At 40.6% G+C, this 21,222-nt stretch overlaps 1 protein-coding gene across 5 annotated transcripts in view; it reads right to left on the minus strand.

The window, feature by feature from the left end:
* The window catches only part of DAAM1 (dishevelled associated activator of morphogenesis 1), a 164,336-nt gene that overhangs the window by 74,095 nt on the left and 69,019 nt on the right, over positions 1 to 21,222 (minus strand). For all 5 annotated transcript variants that reach the window (XM_027570709.2, XM_027570704.2, XM_027570706.2 and 2 more), the window contains one exon: positions 6,270 to 6,359. In XM_027570709.2, coding sequence (XP_027426510.1) covers positions 6,270 to 6,359 — 90 coding nt within the window. The remainder of the gene's footprint in view (positions 1 to 6,269; positions 6,360 to 21,222) is intronic.

Genomic DNA, 21,222 nt, shown 5'->3' on the forward strand with positions numbered 1-21,222 from the left:
AAAATATCCCAAAGTAAGGGGTAGAAGGTACTGTAGAAAATCTGGGAAATATCTATACAAAGAAAAAAATTAAAGTAAATCACCCACAATCCCACCAAGCAACTGTTTCTGTCTGCCTACTTCTATCTCTACTCCTTTGCAAACTCTGATCGTACTGATTATGGTTTTATGCCTTTAAAAAAAAAAAAAAAAAAAACCTTATCATTACAGGCTGAGCAGTTTCCCATGCCATTAAAATTTCTTTTGAAAACATAGGGTTGTGTATTACAATATAACCATCCTCTTTTAAGTTGGTTACAATCATGGGCTTTCGGGAGCAACATTACAAAGAACTGCCTCACCCTAGTTCTTTGCGATATTTCTCATCGCTTCTGTGGGATCAATTCCTAGAAGAGGAATGTTTCAGGCTCTGAATACATATTATCAAATGGTTTTGATCACCATCTTCAGGTCAATCAGCGTCTCATACTTAGGCCAATGTTCAAAATACTTATCAACCAGAATAGCATGGGCATCAATGAATTGGAATCAACGATTTAATGTGGGAACAGGATCTTAGAGTCCCCTTGGTGCCATGCCAGGAGTTAATGCTTGAATCGTGGGGGAAAACTGGTGGACCCTTGTGGGAAGGATCAGACGTCACGGAGATTTTTATCAGGAGGGTTTGAGGCAGCTGCCCTTTACCAAGGAAGTTGGCAATATTTTGAGTTACCATAGTTTCACCGGGGTATGCTCAGTGAACATCAGCCTATGTTGGAGTTTTTCTCTTCTCTCTCTCTTTCTTTTTTAAACTATGTTGGAGTTTCTACCTGGCCTTCTCTTCTCTAGGCTGAACAAACTTCAGTTATTTCAGTCTTTCCCCACCGTGTCTTCTCTTTTCAAAAGGTTAAGCCTCTTTACAGATCTCCTAACAAGCCCTACAAATTGTGTTTAGTGAAGATCAGATTAGGCCAACAGTCTAATGTTGACCTTTTCAGTATTGGAAAAGGGACAAAGAACAAAGTACAAATCAAGAGGGAAAGTATACAGTGCATGTAAACATAGCTCAACTGTTGACAAAGGAGCCAGCGTCTAGATGATGGGATAAAAGCATGACAATACCAGCTCTCTCACTGGTGTAACTGCTAGACAGGACAAAGTGGTGAAGGAACTGTTGTCTGAGTCACACACATCTACCCCCAAAGACTGGTGGCTCCTTCCTTTGTGCCCCAGAGCCTGTTTGCTTACCCTATTATGGAGCTTATGACAAGACTTGGCAATTATTTGATCTTATCTGCTTTTCCTACCAGGATCATCCACTCCAGGAAATCTGATTTATTTGTTTAGTCATCCCCAGAATTTAGCCAAGAGTCTGCCCTAGAGAAGTACTCAATACACCTTAGGTGAATCACAAACCAATTGCATGGCTTCATGGAGTGAGGCCCCAGATATTCCAAGCTAGCTGTTTCTTAGTGGTTCAGTATGGAGTTATATACAAACCCTCATCTGTCAGTCAGGGAATATGTAGATAAGGCAGAGAGTTTCAGAGCCTGCAGAGCCTGGAGATGCCCACTATCCTCCAGCTACTGTGCTCCCCTCATTTATTCTTTTAGAGAAGTAGAGGGCAAAAGACAGCCCAGTCTTATTTCTGATCACTTCTACTCCTGCCACTTTCTTTGACCCCTTAGCACTTGAGTGTACAAATGCCAAATGAAATCCATTATCAGGTGAAAACTCACTGGCAGGAAACCAACCTGAGTACTTGTTAAGAAGTCTAGAACTACAATTACTGAAAAGTAATTTTTGCCTTTCGACTGATTCCGTCTCCCAAATCTTGATAGCTAATAAGGTGAACACTTGAAAATCCAAGCTCACTCTACTGTATGTTTAAACAATTATAGTAAAGAAAGGATACCTAGCTTGTCTTCCTTCTCAGGTCTTCCAGGTCTAATACCTAACCACTGCTTCTCGTCCCAGCCTACCCACAGCAGCTTCTCATTAAGATACTGGAAACAACTAGAGGATGAACGTATCATCTCGCCTCCTCATTTTACAGCTGGTTTGCCTGACAGTTGTGCAGAAAATCTATGGTCCCTCGTCTTAATTCCACCACTTTAGCATATGTTCCTTTAAAGGCATGAGGACCTCAACTCTCAAGGAACTGAAAGAGCTGCATCCTGACAACCGTACACAATACAGTTTTAATCTTTTTGTGTGTGTGGTGAAAGGAGTATTGCTTTTTGTGAGGAAGTGATCCAATAGGATATGCAAACCAAATGAAGGGAGTGAATGAAAAAGTACCAGCTGAATTTTCAGCCCCTTCTCCTAGATGTCTTCAAAATGTACCTAGCACCAGACTGGTACTTTGCACACATCCCAACAACTCCACCGCAGCCAGGTAAGGCAAGATTCTTAAAGGATTGAAGAAACTACAGTCAAAATCACCCTCGGTGGCAGAGTAAAAATTCACCTTCTCTGCAGAAGAACTGAAAAGATACAGAAATGCAATATGGAGAATCCAAAGCCATTTACTCAAACCTTGGCTTCAGAGATCGGAAACAAAAGGAGAGCAATTGGTGCACTCCTCAAATCCTGATCTTTGCCTCAAATTCCTGATGACATTACAGCTAACAGGGAGCACCATTCACCTACTCTGTAAGCTCGGAAGCTCTAGGAGGGGGAGCAAGTATTTCCTGGATGCCTATAAGGACCGGGTAAGTGACACAACTAGCGAGAATCGCCCCTGCGAAGAGCCGCAATTAAAGGTTTCTGTCAGAGCCGATAGGATCGTTGTCGCCGTGACACAGTGTACAAAGCAGTTTCTTCTCTCTCTCCCCGTAGCCCTCGCCTTACTTTTCCCAGGGTTTAAAAATCATGTTAACAATACGCAAACACAGCATGGCCAGATGCCTTTCGTGGTCAGATGGTTCATTGTTTAAAAAGTTTCAGTTTAAAATCCAAAAGATTGTTAACAGATGCAGTTTCTGGCTAGGGACTGGGAAAAACCTCACTTAAACAAAAGAGTATGTTGTGATTGGAACTAAAAAGGGAATTACCTTTAAAGATAAGAACCACAAACATTTCCTATTTGAAAATACCTCCAGCCCCACCAACAGGACCTTTCTGTGGTCCTTTCATGAAAGTTAAAAAACATTTGACAGTGGACCGCGGCATAGGACAAACCATGGCTGACCAACCAGTCCAGTCGTTTTTACAGATTTGTTTGGACTTTCAACAAGGCCACAACATCCATCTCTTACTCTCCCCCGGATTACTCAATTAGGCAAGCCTCCAGTTAATTTCTTTCCAATTCTTTTAGCCCCAGAAATACTTTCGCTGCTTTCATTTTGGCTCTGGAAATGGGTTTTCAACTAGAGACGTAGATAGAGGCAAGTGTGAGAAACGAGCACAGAGCTTGATAAGCAGAGAGCCGCTGCCGGGACTCAAGTCACCATTGGGTGGACAAGAGCCACTTGGCTGAGGAAGGCCTGGCCCCATCCTCAGTTCCCAGTCTCGTTTGCCTCCACAACTGCTGTGCACTTTTACACAGAAAGCCTGCTTTTCACCAACTCATGGGTCTGTTTCTGTTGGCTTTCATGGGCCCTTACTCTATGGCTTCACTATGTGTGAGAATGTCTGTAATGCCCTGGGTTCTAATCTTGAAAGATGGAAAAATCTAAGAAGCCATGAGTCTGTAGCTTTCCCTTGGCCTGAGAAATGGATGTGGTTTGGCTTGCTGGTGACAAGCCTGATTTGAAAAGGCGACCTAAGATATGATCCAAGGAAAACAGTCTGTTCTTAGTAATAAAGATGGCCACCATGGGCTCCATTTCGAGAATGGGCAACCTGTGCCTTAGGAGATCACATTATATGAAGACAAGTAAACATCATGCCCTCTTCACACTTAGGTCTTTGTTCTCGTATTCACTGTATTATTTCCCTATTTATTACAGTGCCCCAAAAGGTCAGTTTCAGACCAAACACAGCAGAGTTTTAACATTTTGAGAAGCTCTAATCAAGAAAATCCTTAATTTAGCAACAACTAGCATCCATTTTAAAGTGAGGCGGATCTATAACCCCATGGGAATCCCTAAAGAGTTAAAATGGCTTTCCCACTCAGCCACGCCTCGGCGGTCACGTAAGGAATCCAGGCTGCAGGAATGAAGCGAGCAGGAGAGCTGCACTTCCAAGGATCTGTGCAGTCTGGCCAGGTAGTAGGAGGAAGGGCCCATCCATCAAGGAACGGGATCCTGAGGCCAGTGGCCATATCCACATCTATCCTCCGACAAAAAGGCAACCTCACCATGTGCACATGAGACAGGGTTTGCAAGGGGATTTGATAGGCCTGGAAATTGAAAAACGAGCAGCAGCTGCATGTCCAAGGTCATTACTATCCTCCAGGGTTTGCCTTTTCTAATCTAAGGGGCAGTAGTTTCCATGATTAACTTTCAATTGCTGTCAAGGGTGTAATAAAATCTGGGAAAGAAGAAAACTTTCCCCTCAGTAAGCTGCTCCCATTTCCCTGCCTGTTCCTTTCCTCCAGTGTATATTCTCAATCCTCACTTCATATTGTTTTCTAATTTTGAGAAAAAACTCTGCACTTGGATGAGCCAAAATAGACAATGTCCTATGTGCATATAGGAACTTGAAGATTTTTCCTTCTCACTACGAGGGGCTAGGTCTTTAAGATGGTCCCTTGTTTTCCAAGACCATACAATTCCATCACTTTCAGAACTGAACCCTTTTTATTTTTAAAATTCTTTTCCAGTGTATTACATCTGTTTCCTGAGCCATGACAATGAGCTCAACAAGAGAGAGCCATGTACAAAGAGAAAAGAGGACAAAGTCATTCACAAACACATTTTCCTGGTTACTACTAGATTAGGAATCCTTAAGACTACAACTTGGTCTGATCTGGTAGCAGCTCGGAAACCATACAGAGAGGTCACAGCTGAACATGTCTCTCAGCAAAGGCCCCCGGAACCAAACCCCACATGTAGTTTTATCAATTGTAACTGCTCAGGTGGAAAACTAATTGTGCTTTCATGTTTGTTTGTTTTTTTTTGACAGTTCAGTATAACACTAATGACAACTTAGTGGTTCACTCATCATACACTTATTTCAACGTGTCTGATGCTGGAGTTACAAAGAGGAGTTAAGCCACAGTGGCTCGCCCACAGAGGCATGAGTCTGGCTGCAGAGGGGTACATGCAGGCTCAATACGGCAGAGATGTTCCTGGAAGGCTGGCACGGCAACCAAACAAGGCAGCAAAGAGGCAGTGGTGCTGAGAGACAGTCACATGGGCAAATGCACTAGTCGCATAAGAAGAGGGTTTTCTGACTGATACTGTGTCTTAAAAGGAAATTGGATTGCTACAGTTTGTTCCTATTTCCCTGGGGCAAGAGTGAGTAACTAGAGTGTCCACTGCCTTGGGGACAGGTAACATTTCCCTTCGGTGCTAAACTGCCCTTCCTGTTTACCCCATCTTGATTCAAGTTCCTACTGGAACAGAAGAAAAAGTGGAAAAAGATGGCCATGAACTTGATTGGTTCCAAAAATGGGGTGGGCACAGTCTGCGAATTTGCCACAGGGTTTAAAAGATGGCAGAGTGAACTTTATTGCAGGAGATACAGTCCATGGGGTGATGCCTACACCATAAGTGCTGGTATCCACTCTGCCCTTCTCCAAAGCTAACAGGACCAAGAACAAAGACTGCTTTCCTTGCAGGTGGGGCCATGTAGCTAACAGCGGAGGGTGAGGGGAATTCAGGTGGATGATTCCTGAGACATGCCCCTAAGAGGGGAGGTGGGGAAGTGTGTTGTCTTCTTCCCCCTTCCTCCATCCTTAGTTTAGAACATGAAATGGCCGAGGTACCTTGGACCATGAGGACAAGGCCACACCCCAGAGTCGCTGAAATGGAAAGTTGCTAGGAGATGGGAAAGGAAGATTGAGACCCCAGAATACTGCTCCTAATCTACTGAGATACCAACTTTTATGGAAAGAACAGGTGGAAAACTTTGATTTTTGGGTACACCACTATCATTTTAGGTCTCAGTTGCACAGGATTACAAATAATGGTTACAGGTGTGGGGGATATGGGAGGTGTCCAACGAAGCGTTCATAAAAACAATATCCAAAGTGTTAGCACTGTGCCGCATGTAGCGACAAGGCCATGATCTGGTTTGTACATTACAAAGAGCTGTCTGAATTTCAGTGGTGAAAAGGGAGAGCAAAGGGCATGAAAAAATGATCATTTTGCAGTTAACCATAGACACAATGAATCTCTTACCTTTTTCTTGCTACAGTATATTTGCCATTTTTTCTCAGCTGGAAGTGCAAACATGGCTTCCCTGTGTTTGTCTGTCAGGTCAAGTTCATCCTGAGGGGAAAAAAATAATAGTATTTCATAGATTAAACATTATTCCTATAGGAGAGGTTATCAGTATCATTAGGGAAAAGAAAAAAAAAAAAAACAACCCACCAACATATATTTCAATGAACTTGGAAAAGACCAAGAAGGCAAGGTATGTGTTGCCACTCTTAAGAAAGCATGTCTCTGGCATGGGGCTGAGTACCGAGCACAGCAAGGAGGACAAGACTTGCCCTACACCTACCGAAGGGTGTGGGAAAGCGGGCTGGGCACAGACAGAACCCTCGAGCCAGTGTGCTCTGCTGTAGAGGGCCCGGTGAGCATTAAAGGCCATCAAAGCTCCGGGAGTTTGGAAGGATTACTCATATTACAGATGGCAGTTCACTGGGGGTGGCTCCACAAACACTGGGTATCAGGCTGGACCTGAAGAACCTGGACATGATGAGAGGAGGAGAGCAACGGAACCAAAGGGGGGGGGGGGGTGTGAGAACAGATGAGGTGTGTTTGGGGGACAGCGACCGGCTTAGCAGAAGCACTGGAATGATGCAAAGAATCGTCACATGAAAGGTTTGGGAGGTAGGGAGTGACCAGTTGTGAAACGTCATAAATGTCAGAATAAGGAGTTTCTTCTCTTGATCAAGGAGAGCCAACGAAGGTTGTGAGCAAGCACATGGCATCTTCATTGCCATAAATCCCACTAATATTTATTCAGAGCTTTATGCACCAAGCGTTGTGCAGGCATGGTCTCGGTTCCCACAACAACCATGAGTCCACTCATTATTTTGTCCTCGTTGTAGTAACAATGCCTGCTGTAATACAGCTAGGGGAAATTTAGGTGGAAGATTGGGTAAGTAACTTGCTCCAGACCACACACCTGGTAATGACGGGGCTGGTTTTCAGCCCGCAGCTGTCAAACTCCAGAACCGAGACTTAGCCTCTCAGATCAGTGTCTGGAAACATTAATTTTACAGTGGAGTGCAGCTTAGATTGGACACTAAGGGAAGGCAATTTACAAACATCCATAACTAATGAATAACAACAATAGGATGATGAATATAAAGTGTTTGGAGAAAAGCTCTTGGCATTTAATAACTCAATCATCCCTGGTGTGTGTTACTGGCATTGAGCATCTGGTACATTTTTATTACTAGAGGGAAAGTTACCTAGTTGAGGGTGCAGACTGGTGGGTGTGAGGCACATAAAAAGATGCTGTAAATTAAGGCACAATGAGGTTTTGATCCCTGAGGAGCATAAACACGTTCCCCCTCTGAATGCCCTTGGTATATACCTGTAATTCTGCCACTTGTAGACATGGGCTTCACACCTCATAGTCTTACCTCCATTTATCATCAAGTCCTGTCATTTCTTTCGTGAAAGGTGTCACGATTTTTCCTTTTTTTGATTCCCAATGAAACCACCCAAACTTATGCTCTAATAACCGCACTGTTGGCTCCGGGCAATAGCCTCCCCACTGCTCCTCCTTGCCTTTCCAACCCTCCCTACGGCACACCCAGAATTCATTAAAGCAGCGGTACTTAAACCTGAGAGAACCTCGGAATCATCTGGAGGACTCCTTAAGTCATTGATCGCCCAGTGTTTAAGGACTGAGCCCGTGGGAGCGAGTGTGAAAATCTGAGTATCTAAGAAGTTTCCAAGTGTTGCTGATGCTGCTGGTCCGGGAACACTTTAAGACCAGCGCCTTAAAAATCAAGCTCCTTTATTGGAGCTTGTTTTGAGCTCCCAGTTCAAAAGACTTCATTAGCTCCATACCCCGACAAAATTAATTACATATTCCTCAGCTTGCCTTTGAGGGCTTCCATTTAAAACCCCAACTGACTTTGCCAGGCTTGCTTCCAGTTATCCCTTCTGCCTTATTCTGTTACTACCTACAGCTCCAGGGCCCAGCCACTCAGGGCCCGATATGGTGTGAGCTTCCTGGGGAAGTTCTTCATCTCCTAAGCCTCAACTTCCTCATCTCCAGGATGGGCATATCATTCCGCTTGCAGGACTATTGTGAAGATTAGCAACATGGACTAAATATGGGGTAATGCTTGGCAGAGGGCAGGTAGCTGGGTGGCTGCAGTATTGTTATTTCTCTTGTCATTTAGACATAAATCAGGTGCTATTTTCTTTTAAGAGCAAGGTAAACAGTTAAGTCACTAAAACACACACCCACACACTATGACACCCTAACCACGAGAAACTAGTTAAGAATTTTGACAATGAACAATCAGGGAAGGAATTAAAGATATTTACAGAAAATCCCATTATGAGGGAACATGCTAAAAATGTTAAGATTTTGGCATGCAACTATTAAATATGTGAAGTGATTATTTTTCTTACTTTCTTCCTTTTTTAATTCCCTGTAAGTCATACTTGCTCTCACCTGTTGATGAATGAGGAAAGTAATGTGACATAAATCACTTCCCAACAATTATGGCAGTTTTTTTTGGTGCTGGTTGGAGGGGGGGGTGGTCAGGTCAGTTATTCAAACAGCTCGATAATATGGTGCTTAGTTTGGGGAAAACAGCACGATTCATGTTGCATCTTCTACTACACTACAGCACTGTGTTTGTGCTATCTGAGCAGAGGTATAAGGAAACAGGTGAATCCTAAAACCTAGAAATTCACAGCAAAGAGGATTAGTAAGTATTAATATTATAATATTTTGCTGTTAAAAGTAGAATAATGCTTCCACAGTTGAACTAGGACTTAGAAGCAGATAGTTTTACGCAAGAAGACAATTTCCATAAAATAATTAAAAATTGCTATAGGGTCTTTGGATATAATTTTGAATTACACTAAGAAAATGGAGGGGGGAGTACCTGGGTGGCTCAGTCTCTTAAACATTGGACTTTTGATTTTGACTCCGGTCATAATCTCAGGGCCGTGAAATCGAGCCCCACGATGGCCTCCACACTGAGGATGGAGCCTGCTTAAGATTCTTTCCCTCTGCCCTTCCAACCCTCCCACCCCCGCATGCTTTCTCTCTCTTTCTCTCTCTCCCCCACCTCAAATAAACGAATCTTTTAAAAATAATAAAATTTAAGAAACTTACAGAAAAAGAAAATAGGGAAGAAATAATGGATACTGGTAACGGTAACAGCTAACAACTATTGAGTACTTTCTGTGTGCTCAGTAGTACTGTTTTGTATGAATTAACTTATTTTCACAACAATCCTATAAAATGGGTACTGCTACCCCATCCTCCGGGAAACCGAATCATAGAAAGATTAAGTAGCTTGCTCAAGATAACAAAGCTGGTAAATGGTGGAGGAGGTCCTGGAGTCTAGACTGTTTACACAGCCCACATTCTCAACCACCAGGCTGTCCATTCTGTTGGTCATTCAGCAGGTAGGTAAAATCACGGCACTGATGCAAGTATGAAAATGTATCCATCTGCTGCACTGACAGCCTACTGAGTGTCCATTAGCAGAAAGAGGAGGATGCTGTTGTCAGCCAGTCCTGAGTTCCAGGTCTGGCTCTCATGGGTTATGCAATCTTGCGCAAGTGACTTAACCTCTGGAATTCAATTTCTTCACCTGAAAAATGAGAATGATAATATATATCTGACAGAGTTCCCGTGAGGATTCACTCATGCAACCAATTTTTTTTTTTTTTTTTTTTTTTTTTTTTTAGTATTTATTAAATGCCAGGCATTGTGCTAGGTGCAAGGGACAAAAAAGTACCACAGAGCTCATATTCTTGAGTGAGAAGAACGGAAATCAAGTAATCACATGAACCAAGATATGATCACACAGGAAGCTGAGCTCTGACAGTCCACCTATTGTGGGGAAAGGCAGGGCAATGAAGGCTGCCCCAAGGAAGCAAAGCGAAAGCTGAGAGATGAATAGGAACTAAATAGGTAAAAAGCACGACAGGCAGTGAGTGAACAGTAGCTTTGAAGGATACTATGAACTTTGGTCTTTCTCTTAAGAGCAACCAGAGGTCACTGGCAGATTCTGAGTAAGAATGACATAGATTGAATTAGATAATGGCTGGGAGTGCCTCGGCACAAGGCCCAGAGTGTAATAAGACCCCCACGCCTCCATTCCAAAAGTATCTCTGCTCTGACTCATTCCATTTTAATAATATGGCTGAATCAAGCATGCAAGACTCTTAAGAGACTATCACAGCCTTAGAGATCAATCAACACTTACTTGCTGTCCTACCCATTCCAGGACCCTGGCCAGACAACGGAACACAAAGATGAATAACAGACCTTGATTTCATGGAATTTAAGAATCTAGTTAGGAAGACAAGATGATAGAAAGCTTCAGTGGTTCCCCTTCTTTTCAGGATAAAGTCCAAAATTCCTCAGCAGGTAGGTGGAGGCCCTTTTCGATATGCTGACTTGTCCCTTCTCCTCTTCTGCCGCCACCACCACCACCGCCATGGCCATGGCCACCACCACTTAGCCACCAACCACCTTTTAGCACTTCTGGTCACAAGTTGCCCACTTCTGAAACTTTTGCATATGCTGTCCCCCCCCCCCCTTTTCCCCCCAGAATGCCCTTCCCAGCATATCTAAGGATCAGTCCTATTCATCGAAGCTTTTACAAGAAGGCACCTATTCTCCTCCAGACAGTACACTCTCACTTTCCTGGAGCGGGCCGCTCCCCTATTCTCACCTGTCCTCACAGCATTTATCACATTGCTACTGTCATGTTATTGGCATGTCTGACTCCCATCCTGGACTCGTTCCCAGAGGGCAGGAACTAAATTTGTTCTATTCATCTTTGCCATTAATTGACTAATTATTGTTCTGAAATAATACCTGACATAGCTGGATTGCCCCTCCCCCCCCAAAAGTAAGGGGAGGGCAGGTGGGAAAGCTGGGAGGAAGAAGAGGAGGGAGGAAGGGAGGGGATTATTGTAGGATATAGTAATCATCAGTGTATTTCAAAAATTAACCCCCCCCCCTTTTCTGGTCAGTAAAATGCACATACAGTGAAACGTACAGATCTGAAGAATACAATTTTCAGTTCGGCAAGGGTATGCACTGGAGTGGTCGTAGCACTCCACACTCGAGAAACTGACTGTATATCGTCTTACTCTCTGTTAGCAATATGTGGCAGCTCTAGTTACTCCACATTTTCACCAAAATTTGGTGCTATGTCTTTTTAATTTTAACCATCTAGTTTATGTGAAGAGTTATCTCAATGTAGTTTTAATTTGCATTTCCCTGATTACTGACGGGTGAATATACCTTTTCACGTGGCCACTCCCATGTGTTCTTTTGTGAACTATCCAAGTCTTTAGACCAATTTTATTGAGTTGCCTGTCTTTATTGAGTTAAACACATTCTTTACATATTTTGGAAACAGCTCCTTTGTCCTGGGTATATAGAGACTATTTCTCCTAGCCTATAGCTCGCTTTTTTATTTTGTTAACAATCTATTTTGATCATTAGGTGTTTTAATTTTAATGATGTCTAATTTATTATCTTTTCTTCTAGAGTTAGTGCTTTTTGTCTTCTCTGAGGGGTCTTTGCAACTTGCAAGTCAAGAAGTATTCTACGGTTTCTTACAGAAGCTGTCTAGTCTAGTTTTAGCTTCTACGTTTGAATCTTACTCTGTAACTCCTAGACCTGACTCTTGGGTTCCTTCTTTCTTTCTTTATTTTTTTTAAGATTTTATTTATTTATTTTGACAGAGACACAGCAGGAGAGGGAACACAAGCAGGGGGTCTGGGAGAAGGAGAAGCAGGTTTCCCACTGAGCGGAGAGCCTGATGCGGGCTCGATCCCAGTGCCCCCTGGGGTCCTTCTTTAAATACAAAATGGCTGGATGTCTTTTGCCTTCTCTCTTCTCCAGCTACTTGCACTCATTTTGATATACTGCTGGACAAGGAGGGGAATAAAATCACAGTTGACGGAGGAGGAAAAAGAATGTCATACAAACTAATTTGAAAATCACCTTGACATATTAGATCCTTCAAGCTCTGACATCACTTCAAAGTAATATTAGAGATTACAGAGATTTTTCATTTTGATACTTAATTCAAATGTTGAAAAAGGCAATCATGGAAAACAAGGCAGGGTCCCTAGATCTCAGTATCTCTTTACATGAGGTTTTTTTAGAAAAAGTGCATCTGTGGGGCAGAAAGCAGATTGGTGGTTGTCTGGGGCTAGAGGCAGGCAGGGCTGACTGCAAATGGGCAGGGTGATGGCGATGTTCTGGAGCAGGACTGTGGCAATCCCTGCACAGCTGCATACATTTACTAAAATTCACTGAACTGTATACTTACCATAGGTGAATTCTATAGCATGTAAATTACATCTCAATAGGCTGCTAAAGAAAAAGAATCAAGCTTGGTTGTTGGAGCCCCAAGGAAAAGAAAAAATTCAGAGTAGAGTAAACATAACCTTGAGTAAACCATAAGGAAAGAAATTTCTGATTGAACATTAGATAAACCCAGGAGTTGGCTTAGAAGAGAACCTGACCGGGGCGGGGGGAAAAATGTAAAGAAAAGGAAAAATGTGGTCCCCTTTAGGATAAGTAGTTTGCTCTGGGAACTGTTACAATTTCAGACACAACTTTTGTTTGAAACCAACCAAAGATCACTTATATGAAATATCCTTTCCTTGAAAATTATATAGACTCTATTAATATGCATTCCATTTAGACCAAGAGATAGTATTTCCCCTAAGGTCCCTTAATATTAAATTAAAGTGATGTTAAATTTAATGATACATTAATACCTTTTCAGTGTTTTCGTTTTCATTTTTCCCTACTGATGGCGCTATAGAAAAGTGTTGGCTCCTCTGTGCCTTTGTGAATTAATAAGCAAGTTTTCCGTGAAGATTAACAAATGTAATTAGCCCAATCCCAGAAGGCATCCTGGAGGCTTCTAGATCACCTTACTTTTTGTTTTGTTTTGTTTTTTTTACAGTCACGCTAAGTCAGATATTATTTTGGGGATTGTCAATTAATGCCAAGACAAGCAGAACAAATTTAGTTCCTACTCCTACACCCTAGACTCGGATGGCCCAGCTCCTTTCACTGGCCACAGAATTTTCTTTCATATTATTTTTTGTTGGACAGAGTTTTAAGTTAATTGAAGGAAAATAATTTAGCCAGTGATAAAAAGGAGAAACAATCGCACCAAGCATCATTCCTCTTCCCCTCAGAGCTCAAGCTTCTTGAAAACTAAAACCAGCAAACAAAAGCCTATATAGGCTTTCCTTAGAGAAAATATTAATTGCTTTTAATATCTTCATAAAATCTATATGAGATATAGTATCTTGGAAAAATGGTATACATTATATCTTTTCTATTAAGAAAAAAGGACCTCTGAGCGAGGCCCAGCTGTGGGAACTAAACTTCTAGGCTTCATCACAAACAAAGCATATTATTAAGACCCACTTCTGAAAGGTTCTGTACAAAGAAATCTCACTGGTCCTACACTGCACAGTAAGCAGGCAGTGCTATAAAGAAATCTATATAAATCATAAAACAATTGGCACAGTACAAATAAATCTAAGGAAATGGATTGATTTGCTAGATAAAGCAAGGGAAGGAATTTTGAAAAAATATACAATAAGGGTCTTAAATGAGTTGAAAGAGCTCTTTTTAGAGATTTAGCTAAACTGAGATAGGGAGTTATTTATAAAACTTCCAACACAGTGTTGAAAGCATTTATTCTTTGAAAATCTACCAAATCAATAGATTTCAGTGAGCCAACAAGTAAGTTTCCAGATTAACAAGAGAAATCTTTAACAAAGGAATTCTGGATTTCTATTTCTAATGAGTTAAGCGAACTCTTTACATACATACTAATACAGATTCACGCAGAGGTAGAAGGACATGCAATTAATGCTGGTGGGGGTTGGGGGGAGATTTAAAAAAAATGAGGAGACAAGAAGCTAAGATAGGTCCCAGGGGTCACCCTGTCAATCAACTTACTGTTTTGTGTGTTTTTGTTTTTGCTTTTTAGTGGTCTTGACCAGGTAACGAGCTATCTGACTCAATGTACAGACCTCACGGAATTTCTAACCATTATTATTGCTCAGACAAAGCTAACTTTTCTCCTTCAAATTACATACTTCAGGTATTTGCCCACAGCATGGAGACCCAATTCACCCACCCTAGCCCCACCCACCGAAGATTTCCCCACAGGACCATAGGCAGCAATCCTCAGGTTCACTTAACATACACCCTACATCAGCCGTTTCTGGATTTAACCCTCTCTGTCATTAACCCTCTCCTTTCATCCCATAACTCAACACTACCAGAAATAAGTCAGACGCTCAGGGGCACAAGTGACTAGGCCTTAGGTCATATAACATAGTGATAAGTACAATGTCGTGGGAGAAAAGGCCAAATTACAGTTTTACAAACGTAGAGAGAAAATGTACTATTAGGCTGAGACATTTCATCAAATTTATGAACATCCATCCCTATAAGAGCAAGTGACCATCACATCCATAAGTCACGGACTGCCAATTCACCTCTTAAAACTTAACCACAGTGACCTTGAGAAACAGTCCTTTACTTTCATAGCAGTGGTTTGAAATCTGAAAGTGAGATTCCATATTTGTCAGTTTAAATAGAAGTACATTCAGTGACTTATTACCTGCTCCTAACCAGTCAGGAAAAACATAAATGGAAAACAACAGAGTACTTTAAATCTCAAAATGGATGTGTACACACAAGAGAACAAACCTTGAAGGTTTTCAGCCGGTAAGATTTCTGCCAACATTCTTAGTCATTACACGAAATACCACAGTATGACTCACCACCACCTACAGTCATGTTCTCTGTGTCTGACAGACATGTTTTCCATTCGATATATAAAAATATGAAGTGAGATCCCACAAGCAAAGGCTGACTAATAGAAATAATTTTTAGTTTCTTATTACCAATGGTTAAGTGTTTTGTACTATTTCCCCTCTTTTAATAGTAGGCAATGCAAACTATAACCAGGTTGCTAGACAAAAATCTGCTGCTAAACCTGTAGGCTTCTTATTTAGCTTGTGTTATTTCAACCAGAACTCATTAGAGCAACTTTAACTTTTAATTAGTACACATTACCAGCAGTGTTCCAGGAATCTAAAATAAATAACTCTGTTCTAAGTATATGTTAAAATTATCTCCCAATATCCATCCAGCCACCTAAATATCCAGTTTTTACATCTATAATCTGGTACAACTTCTGGTGGTGACAAGGCTTAACTGAGAATTTCTAAGCAGTGTTTCCCTAACTGAATGAATGAAAGGACTTTGTCTCCTGGGACAAAGAACCAGGGTAGAGTGACAGACACAGAAAGGCACCCAAAGGCCCTGGGGGCAACTGTGAAACCGAGTTCCCCTTCCCTGAATGACACCTGCGGTGCTCTCCCTAGCCCAGGCCCTTCCCACACCTGCTCAGCAAGGTCTTCAGAGACTTTTTGGCAGCTCAGCGGACACTTAAGTTTTATCTGGGTCAAAAGATATTTAGCACAATAGGTCTCTTCCCACATTGCAGCTATTTATCATGTCATGGTAGAGAGACTGGACAGAAAATAATTCTTAAACCTTATCAACCTTACCCTCTCAAGCTGCTACCCTTGATGCTAGATACTTTGGTGTTCCCCTATGAAGAGTAGGACTAAAGAGAATGATAACAGTGGATGGGGGACAGGAAGGGTGCAAGGACCAGGCCAAATCCATCACTTCTACTTTGAGAATAATTCAGAATATATATACCCAACCGCTGGAAGATTCAGCAGTCATGAATTCATGCACAGATGCACGCATGCATGCATTCAAATAGTTACTGAGCATCTCAAGTATTAACCTTTAGTAATTAGTTACTCATCCAGGCCACAAGCATTTACTGAGCACCCACTCTGGGCCACGCCCTACTCTGGACCCTGGGGTTCCTCAGGATGAAAACTCAGATTACAATGCCTGTGTGTCATTCTGCTCTCTGAAAATGCAAAGGTGTCTATCCATAGATGGATTTAACATAATGAGTGTCCATATGGGAATGAACTCAAACCATCTGATTGTTTAAAAGATGGCAAAGGACTTGACTTTTTCTTCTACATCCAAGAAATGCCCAACTTTCCTGAAAACAACCTGTATATACATTCTAAGTAAGCTTTCAGTCATTTGGTTTAATTTAGTTCTTAAATATTCCATTGTGTAATGAAATAAACAGCAGCTGTAGGATGTTTCCAGTGGATTCATTTAAAATTGGACAAGAGGGAAAAAATTGCTACATTTTTAAGGATCTTATTTTCCAAAAAATATACAGAGATATGTTTCTTTATCCATAAGTCAAAAAATCATAACTAAAAGATGTAACTGGTACTGAGCTCCTGTAACACACAGCAAGAAACAGTCTGAAATTCCTGAGTAATTCTGGGAATTGAAGGTGGGGGAGGGGAGGATTCCAAGTACAGTGGATAAAAATGAGGACAGTTAAAACTGAAATACACTATCCACATATTGGACATTTAGCTCCCACAGGCCATGTGACATATGTTTTATGTGAGCAAATGATACTTAGATGAATTCCAATGCATCGATATATATTCTCATGTGCAGTTATTTATACAAACTACCAGATTGTTCTAGCCATTACTGAAATACATTTTCAAAATTATACTGGAAAGCTTACTAAACCACATCACTTATGGAGATGAAATTATTTTCCCAGTCTTTTAAAACCTGTATTGATTTATATGGGAACATGTAGAGAGTTGGCAAGTCAATACAGTATGTTGACTTTGCGTAATCTGCACATGGTAGCCTGAGGATTAAGTTAAATAATCAGGTAAGTAGGTATATACTGCTCAGTCTCTTTAGAATTCATAGTAATGAAATTCATCAAGGCCAAGGGAACTCATAACCATTTTCTAACATCATTAGTTCAGAGATGGTTTTGCAGCTATTTGTATTAAAAGAAAAAAAGTTTTCATGTTTCTTTCCTCCATCTTTCCACACTCCCCCTCCCATTTCAGTCCCTGTAAATCTAAATTAAGAAGCACCCAGAAATAAGTGTATTGATTTAAGTATCTAACATGCAGTAAAAAAAATCTATACTTAATAGCCTATAGGAAAGGACATTTGGAATGATCTTGGCGAGATAAAATATAAATTTGGTACTAGAAGGAATAAAATGGTTTTGTGTTTTTACCTTAAGCTTTACTGGATTTGTTTAGTAAATCAGAAGACAAGAGGGAACTTAAGCCATGCTGACCATCTTACTGTCTTTAAGCAGACAGGGCCTCCAACCAGTACAAAGAAACATAGACTGTCCTTTGGGATGAAGATCTACTGCCAACCCTACTTTGATTCTTAGAAGTAATGTAATGTTCTATTCAGAAGTACAACAGATATAAGCAAGCAAAACCACCTATACTAACATCAGCCTGTACCACAAATCATCAGTTGTTCTCGGGGCCAAAATAATTTGTTTATAAAGTTCTGGGTTTAGGATCACTTTTTTGTGATCTGTAAATTGACCGTGTATTGGCAGCAGTTCACATCTGCTACATAGGAATTTTAGCACTGAATACATTTAAGCCCATATCTACTTTCCCACTTCCCTCTGTGATGTATTGCATATTTTCATACTGTTCTAAACATTTTTCTATAAACTCATCAAGTTGATGTATCCAAAAATGCCACAGAGTCAGGGGAAGACCTATTCAATATATATATTTTTTTCTTCATTGTCAACTAATCATGTCCTTTAGCTAAACAGAATTTTCTCTTTGACCTTTATAGGTTTATCAAATGAAAAGAATTTTAACCTCATGGAAATAGAACAATTTTAATATCAATCTTTTCACTGGATTCTGATTTTTGGCTTCTAGATAACTGAACACTTTGAGAGTATTCTAGACATTTCTTTGAAGTCTTTATATAGTCTGATTTTCTCTGCTTAAATACTGAGAGCAATCCTTTACACTCTAAGAAACAATAGATTAAAACTAGATTCCTTACAACCAGTTTTTTTCTCCTTCAATCAGGTTAAAATTAAACGTTTTCGATACCCAATTTTTGCATTTTTTCTTGGAGAGAGAGAACTAAATAGCTCCTATGAGAAACTTTCTATTCTTAGTCATGGCCTTAGTGTGAAAGGCGAGTTTAAAAACAAAGAGATAAAAAGTGTTGAAACTTGTCATCAATTCTAGTGATAATGGAAGAATTTTTATTAAAAAGAGCTTAAGATAGCCCTAGTAATAAATGAAATTATGTTGGCAGCCTGAGAAAGATGGGTAAAAATTGACATAGCTAGGAAAAGAACAAAATTTGTACACCGGTAAATCTGTAAGACAAATTTGGATTCCTGTAGCTCCTTTCATACCAAAGTGACTTCAGAATATATTGAAAAATGAAAAGTTTACTGATGTAGATTCCCAAGTGAATTCACTTGGCACAGTTTACACCTTGACTGTGAATTCATCTGACTCTGATAGGTCAACTAAAATTCTCTCATTCCTGCTATCTTCATTTCTCAAATTCTATGCTGGCTACTAATGTCCCCAGTAATTAATAATAATAAAGCTGACCTCTAGTGATTAATTATATTTATGAGGATACAAATCTTCCCATCAACCTATGGTATCCATCATCGCCACATTCCCCATTGAGATTTAATTTTCACTGACAATCCTCAATAGTATAAATGGTAGTTTTGTGATCAATAATGAATTTTTTAGTAAGTTTAAAATAGTTTACATTTCTTGGAAGGCACAGTACTCTAGTATATTATCTTAAAACATTAGACCCATTGGCCAAATAAATGAAGACTAAGCAGTGAATTCAAAAGAAGACAGATTAACCAGAAAAGTGTAAAATGTAATTGGTCACATTTTCAGATTTAGGAAAGGTCGGGTCCATGATGCATATTTCCAACTAGTCATAAATTCATAGTGATGTACTGTATTAGAAATGAAAGCTTTCCTCTAATAAATCTATGAAACCGATTCCAAATACATTAAAACAATGAGTGTACTAGAAGAATGGAGATTTGGTGCAAAACACTTCAAACCAGGTTTGAGATAAACCTGGTTTCTCACTTAAAATCTCAGCCAGGTAAAGCAGTTGAACATCTGCATGTTTCACAAGGCAAGAGAGCTGAGGGAACCTGTTAGGAGACACCAATTCCAGTATCACTGTGACTATGGAATATTCTGTAGGTAACCCTTAGCCCACCAATTTCTGGTATATGCAGGAGTCTATGCATTGGGTGGAAGAGCAAAAGGGGGCTCCTTGTAATTCTCTCTTTCCTTTTCATTTCAAAATTAAAGTACCCTGAGGAGGTATACACTACAGCAAGAAAGCATCTCACCTCAACAACTGGATTCAAATGAAAACAGAATCTATTCAACAAGACAGGACACCTTTTGCTAAACTTATCGACACTTTACAAAGACTTCAAAGAGCAATGGTTATTTTTGTATATGTAATCAGACAGCAAAATATTTTGCTGTACTTTTATATATTTGGTTCGCTGAGAAAACTGTAAGAAAGCAGAGATACCTTCCTCTCATTCAAATAAGAATCTAAGATATATAACTAAATCAATAATACAATCATCCCCATCCCTTTCTCCAGAACCTCTTCTCAGAAACCTCAGTCCTCCCAGCCTCCTATTTCATGTTCCATCTACACTGAACTTTCTGTTCCTTGAGCCTCCCGTGCTTTCTCCCACCTCCCAGCCCCCTACACATGTTGTTCTCACAGTCTGTAACATTCCTCTCTTCCCCTTGCCTGGATATTCCTACTTGATTTTCATGTCTTACATTAAATGAAACTTCCTCCACAAAGCCTTCCAAGACCCTTCCACACTAGTTTCGGAATCTGTGGGGTTTGGGAGTAGGTGTCAGCAAATAGAAAGTTTGGAATTAACCAACAGCTAAGTTAAGGAGCCAAGCAAGAATGGAAATCAAATACCTTCTTTTTTACGCATGAAAGTGGAGTTGGAGAACCCAACTTGCACCTGCGGACAAGTGGCCTTGCCGAGATTTCAACGCTGAATTAGACACTTACTGCCAGCTGGACAACTGCAGAACTCCCCAGGGGGGCTTACTCCTAGGAAATTTATAGCACCAAGGGCCACAAAATGTGTTTTCCTAAAAGCAGGTTGATTTGGAGAGAAATTGAGGAAGCGAGAGGGACTCAACTATGCATATTCCCAAGAGGAGCTGGAAGAGAAGCTAGGAGTTCCTGGACAAGAGAGCTAGGGTTATACACATGGAAACTGTGAGTGGGACTCCCTCCTCATGAAAAAAGGGAACTGAACATTCTTCCCCAACAATATATACTGGGGAGGAGCCCCTTATAATCCTTGGGCACTCTGGATAAGATCACGTGTTTAGTTGCCTGTTTCCCCCTCTAGACCTTCAGTCCCATAAATTCATGAAGAATCATTGCTGCTTTGTTCACTAGTTACCTCCGGGCACTTATCACACGCATACACCCCAAAAGAACTGACCAATTAATGACACATTTTTCTGTTCATCCCAAAGGAAATCTTCTATTTGCTAACATTGAGATGAACAAGCTACCTGAATAAGGACCACTTATAGAGTTATAATGCCTAGGAGTCTTCAAATAGGTTGGCAAAAAAAAAAAAAAAAAAAAAAAAAAAAAAAAAAAATCTAAGACCTTTAAAAGCCTGTAGAAAGACCATAGATAATCTTATTTTATGGGAACCGTATTGAGTCTTAGGTCGGTTATGCTCACAATTTGTGGCTGAAGCAAAGGACAAAGCAGAAAAAGAGGGGCGAGAAGGTGGGGGAGGTAATACAGGAAAAAAAGGATCGATGCCTGAAAGGCATAAAATACAGAGCAGAGATTGCAGAAGCTCTCAACTCAGTTATTTTTTAAATAAGTTAAAAATTGTTAGCGTAGAGACTATTTCTATTCGAC

This window comes from Zalophus californianus, chromosome 6, assembly GCF_009762305.2.
Source record: "Zalophus californianus isolate mZalCal1 chromosome 6, mZalCal1.pri.v2, whole genome shotgun sequence".
NCBI classification, from domain to species: domain Eukaryota; kingdom Metazoa; phylum Chordata; class Mammalia; order Carnivora; family Otariidae; genus Zalophus; species Zalophus californianus.